The sequence below is a fragment of the Pelophylax lessonae genome, assembly GCF_965119305.1.
Source record: "Pelophylax lessonae genome assembly, chromosome: 5".
Classification (NCBI taxonomy): Eukaryota; Metazoa; Chordata; class Amphibia; order Anura; family Ranidae; genus Pelophylax; species Pelophylax lessonae.
Window position 1 is genome coordinate 391,566,779 of NC_138772.1, and position 20,395 is coordinate 391,587,173.

The window sequence follows — 20,395 nt, forward strand, 5'->3', positions numbered from 1 at the left end:
TGAAAAAGTATTGTCCAGTGCTGCCATCTCAGGTGTGGGCAGCTTGAAGCCAGCGCGATCCTCTTCCGTCTTCTTCGATCCCACGATGCACTGCACCGGCCCCACCGTCACTTCCGGTGCGCGCGCGGCATGCCCAGAAGCTGTTTAGAAGGGAATGACGCGCGCGCCCCGGAACTGACGTCGGGGCCGGTGCAGGCGCAATGATTCCTGGGAGCGATGACGTTCAGCTCCCAGGAATCATTGCAAAGACAGGAAGTGACGACGGGCCGTGGCCGCCGAGGGGAGGAAGAAGGAAGTAAGGTGAGTATATTTTCTTCTATACGAGGTAAGTAAAAAAAAAAATGCGATTATCCATTTGTTTTTCAGGTGACCCGGAGCGAGAAGATGGAGGTAAGTATCATTTTAGGGTGGAACTCCACTTTAATCATCATTGCATTTGTAGATACTTTCATTAAGCGACAATTGCTATTTCATTTCAATCCTCAGGGGTAATGCTCAGCAGTTGGTCAAACTGTCATTGTTGTTTGATAGGCAGGGCCTGTTCCCTTTTCCGTAGTGGTACTGGAATAAACTTTCAGGGATTACAGAGACTCTACAAGTGAAAATTAGTCACGTGTAAGACTTAAGTGAGCGGATTATTCCACTAGCTGATCATATTGGTCACATTGTTTGTGAAAATCAGGCTTAGCTTATGTAGGCTCCCTTCTTCAGGGGCAGGGACATATGTGATTGGTTCTACCTTATGATTTATTAAACCTATCTTTAATATTTAGAGGCCAGTTGAGTGAAGTAGTTTGTATTCCAAGGAACCATAGCATAAAGATCTCAGAACAAACTTCGGATCTACATAACAGCCTGTTTTTTTTTCTGCTGTACTTTTGTGGTAGTTACTTTGAAGCACGGTCCGTTCTTCAGGCTTAATCACCCAAGAAGTCTGAATGCATCCCACCAATATTCATCTAAGAATGAGTCTTTTGAAGTCACCGTGACGACTCCACTGACTCCCACAGAGGCACTGGGCTTATTCATCCAGGCTGTCTAGATTCCTCCTGTTAATATTTGATAGCGAAATGTTCACCATAATGAATGAAGGTGGATAAGCAAAAGTTAAATTCGGAGGCCTAGAAATGTTGTATTGAGCCGAGCCTTTGAAAGCCCAGCTCGAAAAATTATAATTGAGAAGATTGTATAGCACACCCTGCTCAACGTGCTGTGAAGAAATACCTCTCCTGTTCTGGACCATTCATGCTGTATTTATTTGAAAGGGGATTAAGTCCTAGGGTGCCCTGACAGGAAACATCATGTGATTAAGGAGAGGGCTCAGTCACAGCTTAGACGGCCTGGAAGCAGAGGGAGGAAATGAATTCTGCTCCACTTCATGCATTTGGGGTGAGTTATAAGCAGAGGGTCACTACATTCAACCCCAAGATCCAAGACTTTCTGACTTGGGAGTAAATAATTGCTTTTTAAATTATTATATGTGGAAAGCTGCAGGTAGCTTACAATATGTAATTAATAATCACAATTAAAAGAGGAAACAGCAGTTAATTGATGTGCTTTTTTGATATTTAATTATACTACATACATTTCTTTATCCAGGCTTTGAAATGGATAAAGGATGATGAGTATATAAGTGGTAAGACCTTTACTAAAAGTATACTTTTGTTAAAATGAGTAAGAGAAAAGTTATTGTGGATTTTTTTTATCTTGGATTTACATTTGAAAAAAAAACTTTAATGATTTTATTGATAAAATATATCTGCATTTTTTTGTATTGCTTTTTGTTACCTACTTGCATTAAAAAATATTAAAGTAAAAGTATCCCGGCTGCACAGAATTGGAGATACAGTAAACCCCCCCTCCATTGCGGGGGTTACGTTTCCGGACCAAGCCGCGAAAAGTGAAAATCCGCGAAATAGAAAAACCCTATTAAAATGCATTGTAGGCATGTTTTTTTTTACTGTCACTGTACGTGTAAAAGCATTTTAAGGTCTTTAAACACACTTTTAAAAGAATAGAAACTCATTTAAACACATAAAAGATACTGAGAGACATAGCAAGAGCTATGGAAAACACAAAAATATTTCATTTTTAATGATTTATATAGTAAAATAACATTACAAAAAAAATGCAATATACCGGGACCGCAAAAACTGAACCGCGATAGAGCGGGGGTTTACTGTATCTGACATTCATTTACCACTGTTATGTAGCTTCTTATTCCTAGTTAGTTATTTTTGGAGAAAAGCTGAAAAACAAATGTTGCAGTTTTTCTCTGTATGGAATGACGAAACAAGATGTCATTTACAAAATCTTTACTACTTCTCTTCATGTATTAAGCAATATATTTTTACTATATTTTTTATTGAATACTTGTTTTATTTAGGTATTGTTTTGTTTACCTTAAAAAGTCCCTGTCACCAAATCATTTATTTCAACAAAATTCTCCCATAAGATCATACATACAGTTAACATATTTTTAGGCAGGTTATTTACCTGTAAAAACCTCCATTGCATACACATCTAAAGGTCCTGAGACTGCTTTTGGGCGCTGCCATCTTGGATGTGTTGTCAGTGGCCCCAGCAGACTTAACCACTTAAGCCCCGGAAGATTTTACCCCCTTCCTGACCAGGGCCTATTTTGCGATTCGGCACTGCGTGACTTTAACGGACAATTGCGCGGTCGTGCGATGCTGTACCTAAACGAATTTGACGTCCTTATTTTCCCACAAACAGAGCTTTCTTTTGGTGGTATTTGATCACCTGTGCGATTTTTTGATCATGCGCTATAAACAAAAAAAGAGTGACAATTTTGCAAAAATAACAATATTTTTCACATTTTTTATATGAAATTTCCCCCCAAAAAATGTAAAAATCTAATTTTTTAACATTTTAGGCCAATTTGTTTTCTGCTACATATGTTTGGTAAAAAAATTAGCAAAAAGCGTATTTTGATTGGTTTGCGCAAAAGTTATTGCGTTGACTAACTAAGGAAAAGATTTTTGTCATTTTTGTTGTTTTTTTTTTAACAAGTAATGGCGGTGATCTGCGATTTTTTTTTGCGGGACTGCGACATTGCGGCGGACAGATCGGACCCTTGACTGACATTTTTGACACTTTTGGGGTTACCAGTGACATTACTACAGTAATCAGTGCTATAAATATGCACTGTTACTGTAAAAATGACACTGGCAGGGAAGGGGTTAACTTTATTGGTGATGCAGGGGTTAAGTGTGTCCCTAGGGGCGTGCTTCTAACTGTGAAGGGATGTGGCTAGTGGTGTAACAACAGAGACATACGATCCTACATAGCAGGACCGTATGATCTCTGTTCTTACACAGGAAAGAATGACAGGCGGCTTTGTTTACATGAGCCGCCTACCTTTCTCCCTCTGCAACGGACGATCGCGAGTGGCCGGCGGACATCGGGTCCGCCGGGCACACGCGCGGGGGTGTCCGCGAACGAGCGGGGGCGGGAGCCCGCGTCGGGCGGCGCGCGCGCCCCCTAGAGGCTCACAGGCGAGCGACGTAGCCCTACGTCGCTTTGCCTGCGAGGGGCTGACTGCCGCAGTAAATATACTGACGGCAGTCGGCAAGTGGTTAAAGCGGTATTAAACCCAAAAACAAATATTCACTGTATTACAGTTTACCAATCCCTAAAGCGATATTAAACCTAAAAGTAAAACATTTATTATATTGAAACTTACCAATTCTTAGATGTGACAGATGCATTTGTTTTGTTTTTTTAGGCGTGAAAAGTCCACAGTGTTTCACTATTTCACTAAATTCTCAGAATAGATAACCCCCCCCTTTTTTTGTATTATTACTTTCAAATTTTGGAACCTACCTTTTTGGAATGTTTTTTTTAGGCTTTCTTTCTTTTATTTTCACTTGGTGATCCTGCCAGTAAGTCTGTTATTTTTCAATAGAACAAGCCATCATGCAAATGTTACAGTTAGAGGGTTGAGATAAACCATTTATAACTGTTAGCTTTTATCAGAGACTGCAGACATACTACAGGAGATAATCAGAGAATAAAGACATACTACAGGAGATGGTCAGAGACTGCAGACATACTACAGGAGATAATCAGAGAATGAAGACATACTGCAGGAGAAGGTCAGAGACCGCAGACATAGTACAGGAGATGGTCAGAGACTGCAGACATAGTACAGGAGATGGTCAGAGAGTGCAGACATAGTACAGGAGATTGTCAGAGACTGCAGACATACTACAGGAGATGGTCAGAGACTGCAGACATACTACAAGAGATGGTCAGAGAATGAAGACATGCTACAGGAGATGTTCAGAGAATGAAGACATACTACAGGAGATGGTCAGAGACTGCAGACATAGTACAGGAGATGATCAGAGACTGTAGACATAGTACAGGAGATTGTCAGAGACTGCAGGCATACTATAGGATATAGACTGAGACTGCAGACATAGTACAGGAGATGGTCAGAAACTGCAGACGCACTACAACAGGAGATGGTCAGAGACTGCAGACGTACTGCAGGAGATAGTCAGAGACTGCAGGCATACTACAGGAGATGGTCAGAGACTGCAGACATACTGGAAGAGAGCGTCAGAGACTGCAGACGTACTGCAGGAGATGGTCAGTGACTGCAGACATACTACAGGAGATGGTCAGAGACTGCAGACATAGTACAGGAGATGGTCAGAGACTGCACTGCTCCATGTACTGTCTGATCTCCTATCCCTGTACATTGTCTGCTGAACACTCACAATGATCCTTCCTAATCACCATAAAAGGTCCTGTCAGTGCCCCCACACCACACGTCATTTACTTACTGTGTGACACGGACAATGAGGACAGGTCCTAGACTTTCAGCATGGGCTGTACAGAAGAGGGAGGAGCAGTCCCTTCCTCTCCTCCCCACTGATCAAAGCTCTGGTTGTTAGGGGGTGAAGTGATCATTTGTTAGGCGGATAAGGAGGACATGTCAGGCAGTGGTTGTTTGGGACTTGGGAGAGATGACGGAGCACCAAGCCGGGAGATTTAAGATGAGGTTAGAGAGAGCCAGGCACGCATCCTGTAATCAAATACTACTACAATAGGCTGTTGCTACAATTGGCACGCATCCTCCCAGGCCTGCCCTGCCGCCAGACAGCTCAAGTCCAACTCTGCCCCATTAGCATTTGGCTGTCATCTTTTTTACAGGCAGTGCATGCTCAAAGGGCAGCTGCTTTGCGCCCCACAACTAGGACTGGGGCTGATTTCAGGGCAGCTATCCCTTTTGCGTTAAAGGCAGCCTTGTGCAGGACACACTTTGCAGGTTTTCTGCATCACATCCTAGTGTGAACCTAGGCTTATTAATGCCTTTATAACACAATCAAAAAAGGGCCAGGGCACTGAGGCCAGCAAACAGTCCAGCTTGGCTCTGGCAGCCATGTTGTGCCTGGTAAACCCTCAGCCCTCTAGCTCTGCAGTCAGCACCACAACATGGCTGACAGAGCCAGGCTGGACTGTCAGTACCAAACTAGCAGTGGAAAATGGTAACCCACTATCCCAGTGTTTAGTGAAAAACTTTGCCAGTTGCCACAGTCTCACTTACCCCTATGGCAGCACAGCGGCGGTAAGTGGTATGTGATGTCAGTCTCTTAGGCAGCAAGCTGAAAGGGAAAGAGGGAGGCTCAGCTTCTCAGCAGCAGCACTGCTTCCTTGCGTGTTCTACGCTCCATGCTCCTCGGAAGACAACTCCAAGGTGGGAATTACAAAGTGTAGAGGCAGTCGGTCACTGTGGGCGGGACCACAGGTGCCGCCCGCTCTTACTGTGCCTGTGATCTGTCAGCCGGAAACCCAGCACAGCCTGGCCGTAACAGAGTGACGTGAGTGCCTGTGCCAGTGTGCCTTACATCGGTCCCGACCTGCTGCATCCACTCCACTCGCCATACTGACTGCTGTGCTGCCTGTTGTAGTGGCGCTGGCGCCATGAGAGGCAGCAGAGCAGAGACGCTTTTCATTTTACACTGGTCCTGACCTGCTGCATCCACTCCACTCACCATACCAACTGCTGTGATGCCTGTTGTAGTGGCGCTGGCGCCATGAGAGGCAGCAGGGCAGAGACGCTTTTCAGTTTTGGCAGGATGCTCTGGGGGGGGGGGTTTGAACACCCCAAACCCCCCCCCCCCCTTATCTACGGCCCTGCCTTTGAGCCAAAATGTTAGCCGCTAGGCTTAATTCATTTCTAGGAAAACATATACACAAAGACCAGTGAGATTCGTTCCTTTGCTGGTTCAAGGGACAATGCACGCCAAGGTATACAGCTAATCCAGCTTTCCAAATCCCGATCCATCCCAGCCATGTTACTGTCAGTCAACATCCGTAAGGCCTTCATTACTATCTCCTGGGACTACATGTTCTTTGCTCTGCCAGTGAGGCTTTAGCGAGGCCTTACTATCCTGGGTCTCTGCTCTCTACACTCAACCTTCTGCAATTCTGAAATTACCTGCGTTCTCTTCTGACCTGTTTCTGGTCTGCCGAGACACGTGGCAGGAGTGTCCCTTATCCCCAATCATGTCCATTCTAGCCCTGGAACCTCTGGTGCATCTCTTCGAGTGCACCCAGATGTCAGAGGTCTAGACCTTGCTGGGAAACATCATAAACGAATGCTATTCGCCAATTACATTTTTCTGTTCATTTCCTCACCCACACATTACTTTACCAAACCTATTTATAGTTTAATCCAATCTTGGAGCCATTTCACACTTACATGTCAACGAGTCTAAATCAAAAGTTCTCGACATCTCTCTGACCCCGGACCAACTTGGTATCTTTGTGGTTATCTAATCCCGACATCTGAGTCACTATACCAGTTTATTGCAGTAAAATCCACCAAATACAATCACAGGACCTAGGAACAAATCTTAACGCATTTCACGCTGAACTGCGTTTAATCATTATGATGATTTACTATTTTATCCTTACGACACCTATCCCTGGTCACATACTGCAGACTGAGCAACATAAACTGCTCCATTCTATTTGGAACTGCTGTAGACCAGGACTTTACACTCGAGTCCTATACTGTTGTATACTGGCAGTATCCAAGCTTTAACTTTATTACACTGCTGTGCAAATTGCCCCTCTTGTTTCTCTTCACGCTACCACCGAAATGCCCTTTTACGTACATTTGGTAATTACTGAACGCTCTCCCTACCTTCAATCTATTATGCACACCTCCTCACCAAACTTTCAGACACTTCTTTGGTACATTCCTTTTCGTAAACAGGATTTAGGTAAATACAGTGGCAATCTACTCTTTCCTCACCTGCCCCTTTCAGGCATCCTTGACACCCCCACTTTCTCCCTGTTCACAACAATCCTGGAGCTTTCTGCTGGTGGTGTGAAAGAGGGACCAAATACATTTACAAGTTCCTTGCTCTTGACGGAGTCAAATCTTTCCAATACCTTCAACAGCGCTGGCAATTGCCAGCGACTGAGGCCCTTTCGGTACATTCAAATAAGTCACCACATTCGTAGCCTCCTCAGAAGTCATTCCGAGCCCCCTAAATGCCTCATGGCTTTCAAACACCATTGCTGAAAGGACCTCAATCTGGTCTCTGACCTTTACTCCTCCCTTCTCAATTCTATTTCCTCTAGCAAACTTTCCTATGTCAAAAAATGGGAAAAGAATCTTGCTACTCCCTCATACCCAGCCACATGGAATAAAATCTGGCTTTCTAAATCCAAATGCTCACGTAATATCTTAGCCCAAGAAAATGCCTACAAAGTACTCTCATGTTGTCCTCTCAAAATTTGTTCTCGCTGCCCCTATGATGCGCTTTCGAGGCTGTAGGGAACGCATCACCTTTTTCCATGTCTGGTGGTCAAGCTCTAAAGTGATCTAATTTTGGAAAAGGGTATATTCTCTGATTAGGTAGGTCCTGAATACCTCACTAGCCAGTAATCTCTGGGAGGCCTTGCTACACAAGCTGATCAGGCCCCTTACCAAAACTCAGCAGAAGCTGGTGAGATTTGTTTTCCTTGCAGCTCGGCAAATGTTAGCTGGAGATTGGAAATAATCAATCCTCAATTTTGCCGAAGTCTAACACAGATTGATGGGGACTATGGTTCATGAGAAACTCACTTTTATACTTGAAGATTCGAATGCCAAGTTTCTGAAATTCTGAGACCCCTGAGTATCCTACAAAAATCCATCTAGGCATAGATAGATCTCTACTAGAACTTGTATCTGCCTGCATCCCTCAAACGCATCATTACTGTTTCACCAACCCTGTTTTGTTAATAAAGCTTCAAAATGACACTAAGACCCCGTTCACACTGTGACCCGTTCTAATAGGAGCGACACAAGTCTCCGACTTAGAAAAAGGGTCCAGAGCTTCTTTGGGGCGACCCGGAGCGACCTGCATTGACTTCAATGATATGAAGTCCGTGCCGGCCGCTCCGAGGTCGCGGTGCGAGCTGCGCACTGCGACCACAGAGGTCGCCCCGGCAAGTAGCATCGCCCCAGTGTGAACGGGGTCTCAGTCTGGCTTACTGCAGAATATGTTTAGCTACATGTCAAGCTACACACGGGGAAAAGTGTAGCGGGAACAGAACAGCCCACGTGGGGTTATTTCCTAACCCTCCCTACCCTCCTCCCTTTTTTCCTCTCTCTTTGTGTACCCCAGGCAAGTACCCTCCCTCAATCTTTGATTCCCCTGCTTCTCTTTAACACCTTTCTGGGTTTCTTTTGCCTCTCTCAGTTTCTCTTCTCTTGCTCCTGTGCCTAATGCCTGGTACACACAGGCAGTATTTTTTCGTTCAACCCAGCAGGCTGAACGAAAAAAAAAACTGTGGAGCTTGTAGGGAACTCGCTATACTAACTATGCAATGTTAGTACGGTGATCTCCCCGCTAAGCTATTGTGTTCTGACAGGGGGACTGCACCATCAGCACTGACAGTCATTGGCTGCCAGAGCTGATTGGATGCCAATCAGCTGCTGGTTTTATATTATTGTTAGATATTAGTTTTTCTTTTTTTTCACACTAAGTATATTTTCTGTGAATACAGAATAATTCCTATTGATCCTGTTAGAATTATTGTGTCTTTGTAAATTTCTGTGCACTGAGCTGAATCTCAAACAGTGTTATCAGCTTTCCAAGGAATCTTTTATAAACTACAAAACAACTTATCTTTAAGAAAAGTAGGGGTGGTTGGGGTGTTTGTAGTCCATATCAGAAGAGCGGTCTGGGGGTAACAATGCTGACCCTTCTTAGAGTACAGTAAAGCTGGCCATACATGGCTCCATTTTTTTCCCCATCCACACATTCACGGTGGATGTGGGAATCCTCCCCACTGTGCTATTGTATTCTGACAGTGGAAACTCCTCTGCTGTTGGAATACACAGATCAGCACTGTACCCATTGGCTGCAGCTGCTGATTAAGTGGCTTTTTTCAACAGGTCCATTCTGTTGAGCGGCACTGGCCACACATGGATCAAAATTCAACTAGTTTGATCCACCTATGGCCACCCTAATTTGTTAGCCCAGAACATGAAGTGTTTTACTGGCAGGATCCCCAGGTGAAAAAAAAGAAAAAAAAGTAAACAAATGAAGTCACCACAAAGTAAGGATTGGTACGCTGCAATATATTAAATTTTTTTCTTTTGGGTTTGGATATGCTTTAAACTGTCTATTAAATATTTTTAATTAAGTGCTTTAAAGTTTGCTTTTCTGTATATTCTGAAACTTCAAACTCCAAACATCTGACTCTGCTAAATAGACCTACCTTAGGAACCAATCAGAAAAACATTTTTTGTCCAGACATCCCAGTAGATGTAATAGTCTTTTCCTATTTTCGATAATGTTACTTTTTCTAAGCCTACTGCCTTCCCCACTTATGCTGTGTACTGGAAATAGTTTGATAAATAACAATTTATTTCATAAATGCCATACTGTGAGATTGCATGTTAGACCAGCTCAATAAAACCTTTTGGGAAAAAATGCTTTCAGCAAATGGACAAACCGTTATGCCATTCACATGGTACATTATAATTTTTGCAATAGCTAGCAATTTCAGTGTTTAGTGTTTTTATAAATAAAATGTTGAGATTTTTCAGTTTTTTCACCTGAATGTATTGTCTGCATTCAGGTAAAAACACCTCACTAACTGTACCCACCACTCTCCCAATAAACATTGATTTTATTTTTATTTTTTATCAATAAACATTGATTATTTTCAATCCCCATGCTTCTATCATAAGTAAATAGATAGCAAATTATATCATATTTACTTGTTTTAAATCATTTTCTTTTTATTTCTTCAGGTTCTTTCTTGTTCTTGCCTAGGCAAATTATGTCATATATTCCAGGAATCTTCAGGAGGGGAGGAGGAGGGGAGCACACCCTCCTGCATGCATGCTTGAGCTAAGGGCAGATGGATTTCAGGAAGTAAATGCTGCCTGAATTATTTGCCCTTACTCAAGATGGTCACGGCCAGAAATGCTAGGGGGGTGTTTTTCAAAGTGATTTCTCTACAAAATAAGGCATGGAGACATGGATGGATGGGGGGTTCACTTTGAATATTAACCACTTGCCGACCGCTCACATGGAGCGTACTGCGGCAAAGTGGCTCGTTCCCGTCCAGCGACGTAGACCTACGTCGCTGGACTCCTCCCCCTGTAGGCGGCGCTCGCGCGCCGCCGGAGGCGCGCTCCCGCTGTTTTCATTCACAGCGGGAGTCGGGCCAGGGGAGGAGCGGCGGCGATCGCCGCTGCTCTGCCCCGATCTTCGGGGAATCGAGTGAGGAGATCCGCCCGCCTGTGTAAACAGAGCGGGCGGATCTCATAAGTGACAGGGACTGACAGATCGGAGTGTTCAGCATAGCTGAACATGCGATCTGTCCTTCTGTCACTCAGTCACCTCCCCCCCCCAAACGTCAGTAAGCACCAGGCATACATTAACCCCTCCCTCTCCAATAAAATGAACCCCTTCACTGCCAGTGTCATTTTTACAGTAACAGTGCATATTTATAGCACTGATTACTGTAGTAATGTCACTGGTACCCCCAAAAGTGTCAAAAATGTCAGTCAAGGGTCCGATCTGTCCGCCGCAATGTCGCAGTCCCGCAAAAAAAATCGCAGATCACCGCCATTACGCGTTAAAAAAAAAAACACCAAAAATGACAGAAATCTTTCCCGTAGTTAGTAAACGCAATAACTTTTGCGCAAACCAATCAAAATACACTTATCGTGATTTTTTTTACCAAACATAGGTAGCAGAAAACAAATTGGCCAAAAATTTTAAAAAAATTAGATTTTTACATTTTTTGGGGGAATTTCATATAAAAAAATGTTAAAAATATTGTTATTTTTTCAAAATAAACGCTCTTTTTTTGTTTATAGCACAAAAAGTAAAAAGCGCACTGGTGATCAAATACCACCAAAAGAAAGCTCTGTTTGTGGGAAAAAAAGGACGTAAATTTCGTTTGGGTATGGCCGCGCAATTGTCAGTTAAAGTCGCACAGCACCGAATCTCAAAAAGTGGCCTGGACGTAAGACAGCAAAATCCTCCGGTGGTAAAGTGGTTAAAGATGAATTAAAAAGTGTTTTTGGTTTGTGGTGCTCAGATGCAGTGAAGATCCGCTTTGACCACTTTTCTGACTTCTCTCACCGCTCCAGCGCTGTCCTTTCTTCAGCATCGCTCCTCCTCTTCCTGGTCTCACAGGAGACACAGGCAGCACCGGGAGCTGTAGGCCCCTGCTGCTGTCAGTCAAATCCTGTGAAAAGGGGGGGGGGCAAGGCCTGGCTCAGAAGCAGCTAGCTTGCTGTTCATATACATTTACTTTACAGGAGAAGAGTTCATAGAGTTGGGTATTATTTAAGATGGCTGTATCTATATTACTTTGTAACTAGGTAATAGTAAACCAGTAAGCCCAAATATCTATAGATACTGCCAATGCACCTGGCACACCAATTCTAACCCTTACTGGGAAGGTGAATGAGTAAAAGAGTTCTTTGGCCCCCTTGCCCCTGCTCTCATACATCTGTAGCTTGCACTTGAGTCTGTAGCACTTGGCCCAAGTTCCCTACTCTCTGACCTTTAGTGGAAATAAATGGAGCTCTGTATTCTAATGACTGACAGCAATGCAATTGCATTTGTATATTATGATCTTTTTATATCAAATAAAAATGTATATGAAAAGACTTTGTCATATTACCAGTGTAACAGATTTTTTAAAAAATAAATTCATCTCTGCTTATGACATTAATCCAGGTATTAAAAGACTCAATCCAAACATTGTACAGTACTTAGAGTGCTAGAGTGACTTATTGCACATTGCAGTGCTCTTTTTAGGTGATATCTTCCGTTTTGTAGGACATCAGGGAGTATATTATCCAATATCACAGTGTCTTTTTATATTTAAATGTCCTGTGTTATTTCTGCGTGTACAACCTCAAAGACACTTGGCATGCAGAGGCTTGTGAACATAGTTCTCTTTTGTTCTCTGTATGAGCCCTGTAGATGTTTATTTGAATTTGGCTTCAACTTTGCCAGGATACTGGAAATTTGACCAGAGTTGTTGATTTAATTGATGGCTCTTCTGGCATTAGGGTTTAACACAATGGTAAAATGTGAGCAAACATACTTTAATTCAGCATTGGAAGGAGATGTTCAATTTAAGAACCATGAAAGATGCCTTGTCCCTCTTATGATATTAAAGTCATTTGAAGGGCTGGCCCAAGACATTGTGCTGCCTGGGTCCAAGAATAAAATGCTGCCCCCCTCTCCTTTAAAAAAAAAAAAATCACATCCAACAAGAGGCCCCCACATCCATAATTTTATTAAAATATAAAATGTGGAAAATCTGCCGTGCCCACCGCCCTAGAAGATCCAGCCGGCCCTGCATGAGATGGAGTGCTCTGACGTCTTTGCGCACAGCGCGATCATGTGAGGGACGTTCCCTGGAGGAGACACTCCGCCACCTCATACTCATCGGTTTGCACTATGGGCGGCAGTATGAGATGGGGAAATGCCGCCCGTAACGTGCCGCAAATCGATAAAACACAAAACTGCTCTAAAAATAATCTTGGGAGTCAATTTGCTGCCCCTCTCCAAGTTCTGCCTGGGTCCAAAGGACCCAGCGGGACCCATGGTAGGGCCAGCCCTGGTCATTTGTACCTGGAATTGACAGCAACGTGTATTTTTTTGATAAAATGTATTAAGAAGTATTTAGGGGCCTTTTGTTTGATATACATAGTATAGTATAGAGTTTCCTGATTTGCTCTACTTTAATAAGAAAGAGACATGACTGTATATGAAAAATTATATTTTGTCTATTGTGTCAAACAGTCCAGTACTAAGCAGGCAAACAAATAAAGAAATTAACATTTACTTTCTGTAAATATAATAAAGAACAGTTAGACATAAATGTAATTGTGCTAAATAAAAATTATCCCCACATTAGGTTTAACTTATCCCCAGTAATCCGCCTCACACCGCAGTACTACTGGCTGTGAAGGGAAAAGGCAGGGAGCTAGAGTGAGTAACTTTGCGGGGAAGATTTACTTTTGCACACAGAATCTTGTACAGCTGTGCATAGTAACCAATCAGCTTCTAACTTCAGGTTTTTCAATTAACCACTTCAACTCCAGAAGATTTATCCCCCCCCCCCTCTTCATGACCAGGCCATTTTTTGTGATATGTCACTGCGTTACTTGAACTGACAATCGCGCGGTCATGTGACACTATACCCAACTATCATTTTTGGGGTTTTTTCCCATAAATATAGCTTTCTTTCAGTGGTATTTGATCACCTCTGCTGTGTTTTGTTTTGTTTTTTGTGCATTAAACAAAAAAAGACTGAGAGTTTTGAAAAAAAAAACAACAATATTTTATACTTTATGCTATAAAACATACAATAAAAAATGTAAAAAAAATCGAATTTCATCATTAATTTTGGCCAATATGTATTCTGCTACATATTTTTATTTTAAAAAAATCCATATAAGCGTATATTGATTGGTTAGCACAAAAGTCATAGCATCTACAAACAATGGGATATATATTTTTTAAAATTTATTTTATTTTTAGTAATGGCGGTGATCAGTGACTTATAGCAGGACTGCAATGTTGCAGCGAACAAATCAGATACCTAACTGACACATTTGACACTTTTTGGGGACCAGTGACACTAAAACAGTGGTGCTATAAATATACACTGTCACTGTATATTGACACTGGCAGGGAAGGGGTTAACATTGGGGGCCATCAAAGGGTTAAATGTATACCTAAGTTGTGCTTGAGTAGGGGAGGTGCTTTGAGTAGGGGAAGGAAAAGATCCGTGTTCCTGCTGAGCAGAAACACAGGATCAGTACCTTCCCATTGTTTACATAGGCAGATTGTTGTTCTGCCCCTTTACTGTTCGCGGTATGCGCCGATGGGCTCCCACTGTATATAATCACAGCGGAAGCCAGTCCCCAGCGGCGCACGCATGCCCCAGACCGGGAAGTGTCGGATCACGTACTAGATACATGATCTGGCACAGAGGGGCCGCCCTGTTACAGTAAAAATACGGTGGGTGGTCCACAAGCAGTTAGGCTTTGACAATAAAATCTAAAAGCTGATTAGTTAATATGCACAGCTACACCAGATTCTGTGTTCACTAGTTTTAGTAAGTCTCGGTCTTCACATATATTGTGGGGTAAACAGATCTTTGTAAACTAAAGTTCTGAGTCCATACCACAGAAAAGGGGTCCTTGGAAATGTCCTTTACTTTTGGATCGAGTAGCCAATGCCAGGTTATTTGTTTGCTGTCTGGCACAACAGGAAGTGATTGAAAATCTCCCAAAGCAAGGGTAATTCAATTCTTAGACATTTCTCCCTGGAATAAGTGTCTGTCACTCTTACCCCAAATGGAGGATAAGAAACTATAGCTGGCTACTGTGTTCTTCACCTAAAGCAGCCCCCTTTCCCCTAAAACAAGCAGGCCTATTAGTATTCGGTTGCCCCCTGGACTTATACACCCTATTATAGTGCCTGGCTACCATGCATGAACTGAGCAAAGCAAACAGGTACTTGGAGGTGGCAGACAGGCAGAGTGGTTCAATGACAGTCCAGGTAAAAGGCAGGCAGAGTTCAGAGAATGACAATACATCTACCAAAGTGTACAATAATAAACACGGTAAACAGTGGCGCTAAATATATATATAATTATATGTCCTCATCAACAAATAATAAGCCCCAGTGAACTAAATAAGTGAATCAAGTCCAGTGAAGAGTGAGACCTCTAATATTGCAACAAAAGTGTCTTATAACAATAGCACATAAGTGTTCATTATGACTCAATCTTGTCAAAATTCTTTCCACCACAACGCGTGAAAATCGTGCCAGCACTTCCCTTTAGGGTACCAACTCACCAAATAAAGTTGCCTCACATTCTCATGTTTGGCAAAATAGCCATGTACCCCTCTAGGGCTGACAGTTATCCTGCAATGGTTTCCACTCCTCAATGGTGACTCACTGATAACATCATCACCCAGTCATAGACTTCTCTATGTCCCTGCTGTCTCTCAGGAGCCTCACTGATCCTTCAGCCCATTTATGTTTATATACATTTAGCGCCACTATTTACCGTGTTTATTATTGTACACTTTGGTAGATGTGTTGTCATTTATTTTATTTCAAAGTGGCAGCTTTTTACGCATATTCTTTGTGATCATTTATTGCTTGGCGCAGCGGTAGGATCAATTATATTGGTGGGCATTGATCACGGATCCTGAGGCTTAGAGCCCGTTCACACTATTACGACTTGCCAGACGACTTTGTCAGCCTGGCAAGTCGCTCACCGTCGGGTCCATTGAGTAGTACAGGACCCGTTCTAATAGGAGCGACACAAGTCCCTTCCGACTTATATGAAGTCCGTGCAAGTCGCGCCGAAGTCGCGGTGCACGCGACTTCACAGGTCGCCCCCGAAGTCGGAGCGACCTAATGTGAACGGGGTCTTAAGAGTTCAGAGAATAGTCAATATCGGATCCAAGGTCATACACAGGGGATACTAATCCAGCAGAGCAGGGCAGGGCAGACAGACAAAGAGCATGATCAGGTAATACACACGTTATTATACTGTATCACAAACATGAGACTGAAGGTTTGGCTGGCTTAAATCAGGTTTGGTCACCTCCCAGAGACTGACCACAATAATCACCTTTCAGGTGGACAGACAGACAAGGAGAATGCCCTAACCAAAACCAGGATGCTGGAACCAGCAGCTATGATGGAGCAGGCGTGCACACGCTCCTGACAGTGTCCCCTTTAGAAATTTTCCCTTTTAACTCTTGTTCTGGGGACTCTAATATGTTGGACTTCCCCTCACTTTCTTTCTCAGTTACAATGGTCTCCAACACAAACAAAGGAAATAGAAGGGTGAATCCCCTCAATAGGGCCTTGGACAACAGAGAGGGGTTGAGTGACACCAACTTAACAGTTATGAAAAGGGCAGTAAAAAAGGGCACAGTAGATAAGCCAAACATGTACCCAGAGGAATATGAAAAGGTTAGCAATCTGCAGTTACTTTGAGTAACCAGGAGAATTATCCACAGATGGAAAACCACATTCGATCTGGCTGATACAGCTCAATGAAGGGTACCTATAGATTAAAAGTAATGCGAAGAGAAAAGTAGACAATTCTTCTGTGGTAAAAAAAGATAGCATTTATTGCATAAAACAGGGTGGCAACTCGCGTTTGCAACAATGCCCATCAGGCCGGCAGAGAGCAGTTCAATATAATCCCACATTCCATTGGCCATTGGTGGGGCTAAAGGAAGTTCTGGTAGCTGTCATTCCTGAAGAAAGAATCTGCTCCATGGATGACAGATCTGGCGGAGTACTCAGCCTCCTGACTGCACATAGATGAACAAGGAGACTTTGTGCAACTGTGGAAGCGAAACCAGAAAAGGCGATGCATTTCAAAGGGTGTCCCACGCTTTCTCAAGCTTTCAGAGGCATAAAAAAAGAGGGACATATATCCTTATGCATAGCCTTGTGGGATTTAGTTTTGTGATACTCTTCTACAATCTAGAGAGCACTACGCTGTTGAGGAATAGATACAGATGGACATTTTGTGTTTAACCAACGTTTTCCTACAGCATCATTTAACCACTTTGCCACTGCTCACTAGAGCTCTACTGCGGCAAAGTGGTTCGTTATCGTCTGGCGACGTAGACCTACATCGCCAGACCCCCCCCTTTCTCGGCGGCGCGCGCGTGCCGCCGGAGGCTCGCTCCAGCTGTATTCAGTCACAGTGGGAGTCGGGCCAGGGGAGGAGCAGCGGCGATCGCCGCTGCTCTTCCCCGATCGTCGGGGAATCGAGTCTATAGATCCGCCCGCTTGTGTAAACAGAGCGGGCGGATCTCCTAAGTGACAGGAAGGGTCAGATTGCAGGGTTCAGCATAGCTGAACCTGCGATCTGTCCCTGTGTCACTCAGTCACCTCCCCCCACACATGTCAGTAAGCACCAGGCATACATTAACCCCTCCCTCTCCAATAAAATTAACCCCTTCCATGCCACTGTCATTTTTACAGTAACAGTGCATATGTATAGCACTGATTACTGTAGTAATGTCACTGGTACCCCCAAAAGTGTCAAAAATGTCAGTCAAGGGTCCGATCTGTCCGCCGCAATGTCGCAGTCCCGCAAAAAGAATCGCAGATCGCCGCCAGAAATCTTTCCCTTAGTTAGTAAACGCAATAACTTTTGCGTAAACCAATCAAAATACGCTTATTGTGATTTTTTTTACCAAACATAGGTAGCAGAAAACAAATTGGCCAAAAATTTAAAAAAAAATTGATTTTTAGATTTTTTGGGGGGAATTTCATATAAAAAAATGTGAAAATATTGTTATTTTTTCAAAATTTACGATATTTTTTTGTTTATAGCGCAAAAAGTAAAAATCGCACAGGTGATCAAATACCACCAAAAGAAAGCTCTGTTTGTGGGAAAAAAAGGACGTAAATTTCGTTTGGGTACGGCGTTGCATGACCGCGCAATTGTCAGTTAAAGTCGCACAGTGCCGAATCGCAAAAAGTGGCCCAGACGTAAGACAGCAAAATCCTCCGGGGGTAAAGTGGTTAAAGGGTATATTCTACTTTTAGGATCAATATGGGGTGGAGCATAACAACTGGCAGATAGTGAATATTTGTAGATGGATCTTGCTCAATACTATTGTTGGAAATTGAGTTGAAAACCGATGCTATATATATATATCATAAAATTATTTCCAAATACGCAGTTGACAGTTAGACTGTTACAATAATCTGCATTGTTTTTTACAAATGTGAGTCAGCACAATAAAACCTAAGCATGTCCTGAGTTCACCTTTGTCCTACAAAAGCTTTCTCCATTGCTGCTATCTGTGCTGAATCTACATGTTTCTTCATTATAAGCACTCTGTTGATATTATTTGTACAACAACAAGAATCAGTTTTAAAACAGAATCAATAGGCGTTTATTATATATTTTTGTTATTTTCTCTTTTCAGTATCTTCATGCATCACCACATATAAAAAGACACCTCCTCCGGTACCACCCAGGACAACAACAAAACCTTTCATCTCCATCACAGCTCAAAGTAGTACAGAATCTGCCCAAGATGCCTATATGGATGGACATGGACAAAGGGGGGATATGATTAGTCAGTCAGGGCTCAGTAATTCCACTGAGAGCCTGGACAGTATGAAAGCACTTACTGCTGCTATTGAAGCTGCCAATGCTCAGATCCATGGCCCAGCCAGCCAACACATGGACAACACCATGACAGTAAACTCTACATCAACTGTTTCCACCATCACTGCAGACGACAGGAAAAAGAATCAGTTCAGGAAAAACCTATCCATTGGCATACAGGTAAACAAAGCTTATTACTAGATAACATAATAATAGTTCAGTCCAGTAAAGGTGAAGTTTCAGTTACTTGTAGAAAGTTAAGACAGCCATAGATGGTTTGAATCTCGGCAGGTTCAGCATGGACCAGCCGAGATTCAAACCATGTGTGGGCAGGCTGATTGTACCCAAGTTAATTGATCGATTAACTTGGGTACAACCAGCCTGTGGGAATTTTACATGTGATTATTGCTAGCAGCTATTAAAGAACACAATCGCTCATGCGGGAGGGATTCCTACATCAACACTGACTGTGTTGATGAGGGAATCAAGCGATTTTGTTTCCTGCAAGGAAAGAAAATTGCTCGGTCTTTGGCCGGCTTTGGGAGGAGAAACCCATTGTTTTATCTTTGGGACTTCAGCAGCAAAATCTCCAAGCTGAGTGTTCCCATCCAACTTTGGGCCACCTAACTTCTTCTGTTGCATTCTTTATATTATAAAAAAAAAGAAAGCTGGCAGAAGGACTGGGATCCCCTTGCCTTGGACATTGTGCAGATCTGAAAACTCAAGCAAAAAGAACTTGTTACCAGATCCTTAAAGTGTATCTATGCTTAGGCAATGGGCATCAAACAATATTTACATTATAAACAAGCAGTAAAAGATCTTTAAAACAAGCCATTATTAAAATGTCTAGCTAATGTGAAGTTATTCATAAAAATTAATTTTCAAAGATACTCAAAGATTACAGCACAGATACTTAAGTCAGGTTTCAGTTTATATTAGAGGGCTGGCTGCTTGCCACTATCTGTTCTAGGAAAAAAAAAAATATCACTGCCTGTGTTGTGGACTTTTAGAAAGGTCGTAATTTCTCCACAATGTTTATAGATGCAGAGATGAATTAAAGCTTGTTTAAAGTGCTTTTATTACTTTTTTTTAGAGGTTCACTTTAAACAGTGTAAAAACTGCTGGAAGTTTTAATGGCTCTGCAATGGTCCAAAGGAGACAATTTTCTTTTAAGTCATATTTCCCTCAAACATCATTTACTGAGTCAACATAGCAGATATTTATAAGAAAAAAATACACCCACTCATATTTTTTTGTGAAAGCTTTAATAATTGTGCTGCATGATATACTGCATGACTGGATGTTTTGTAACAAAAGCCATAAAGCTCACCTATATTTCTGGAGAAGCTTTCTAAATTTGTATTGTTTGCTTGTGCAGTTGATATGCGACTAAAACTTTTTATTGGAACAATTGATCAGTCAAGTCACATGTAAAAAAATATTTCTGTGAAATAAACAGTGCTATTTGTCACAAATCTTCCCTTATTGTACTTATGTTTTATGCTAAAGAGTTTGTTTAAACAAGCATTTCAAATATCTATGCTGCAGAGTCTATCAAGGAAGCACACATGGATACAACTGTAAAATGCCCCTTACAATGAGATCATACTGTAGCTACTGTATATTTGTAAGATGCTTAAAGGCTAAGTTCACCTTTTCAAGTATAGTAAAATATGCATCCTGTCTTTTCAAAATTTCAAAAGAT

The 20,395-nt window shown here is 42.4% G+C and overlaps 1 protein-coding gene across 5 annotated transcripts in view; it reads left to right on the forward strand.

Annotated features, from left to right (window-relative positions):
- DLGAP1 (DLG associated protein 1) overlaps positions 1–20,395 on the forward strand; it is an 876,465-nt gene that overhangs the window by 761,408 nt on the left and 94,662 nt on the right. For all 5 annotated transcript variants that reach the window (XM_082258776.1, XM_082258777.1, XM_082258774.1 and 2 more), the window contains one exon: positions 18,506–18,870. In XM_082258776.1, the coding sequence (XP_082114902.1) occupies positions 18,506–18,870 (365 nt within the window). The remainder of the gene's footprint in view (positions 1–18,505; positions 18,871–20,395) is intronic.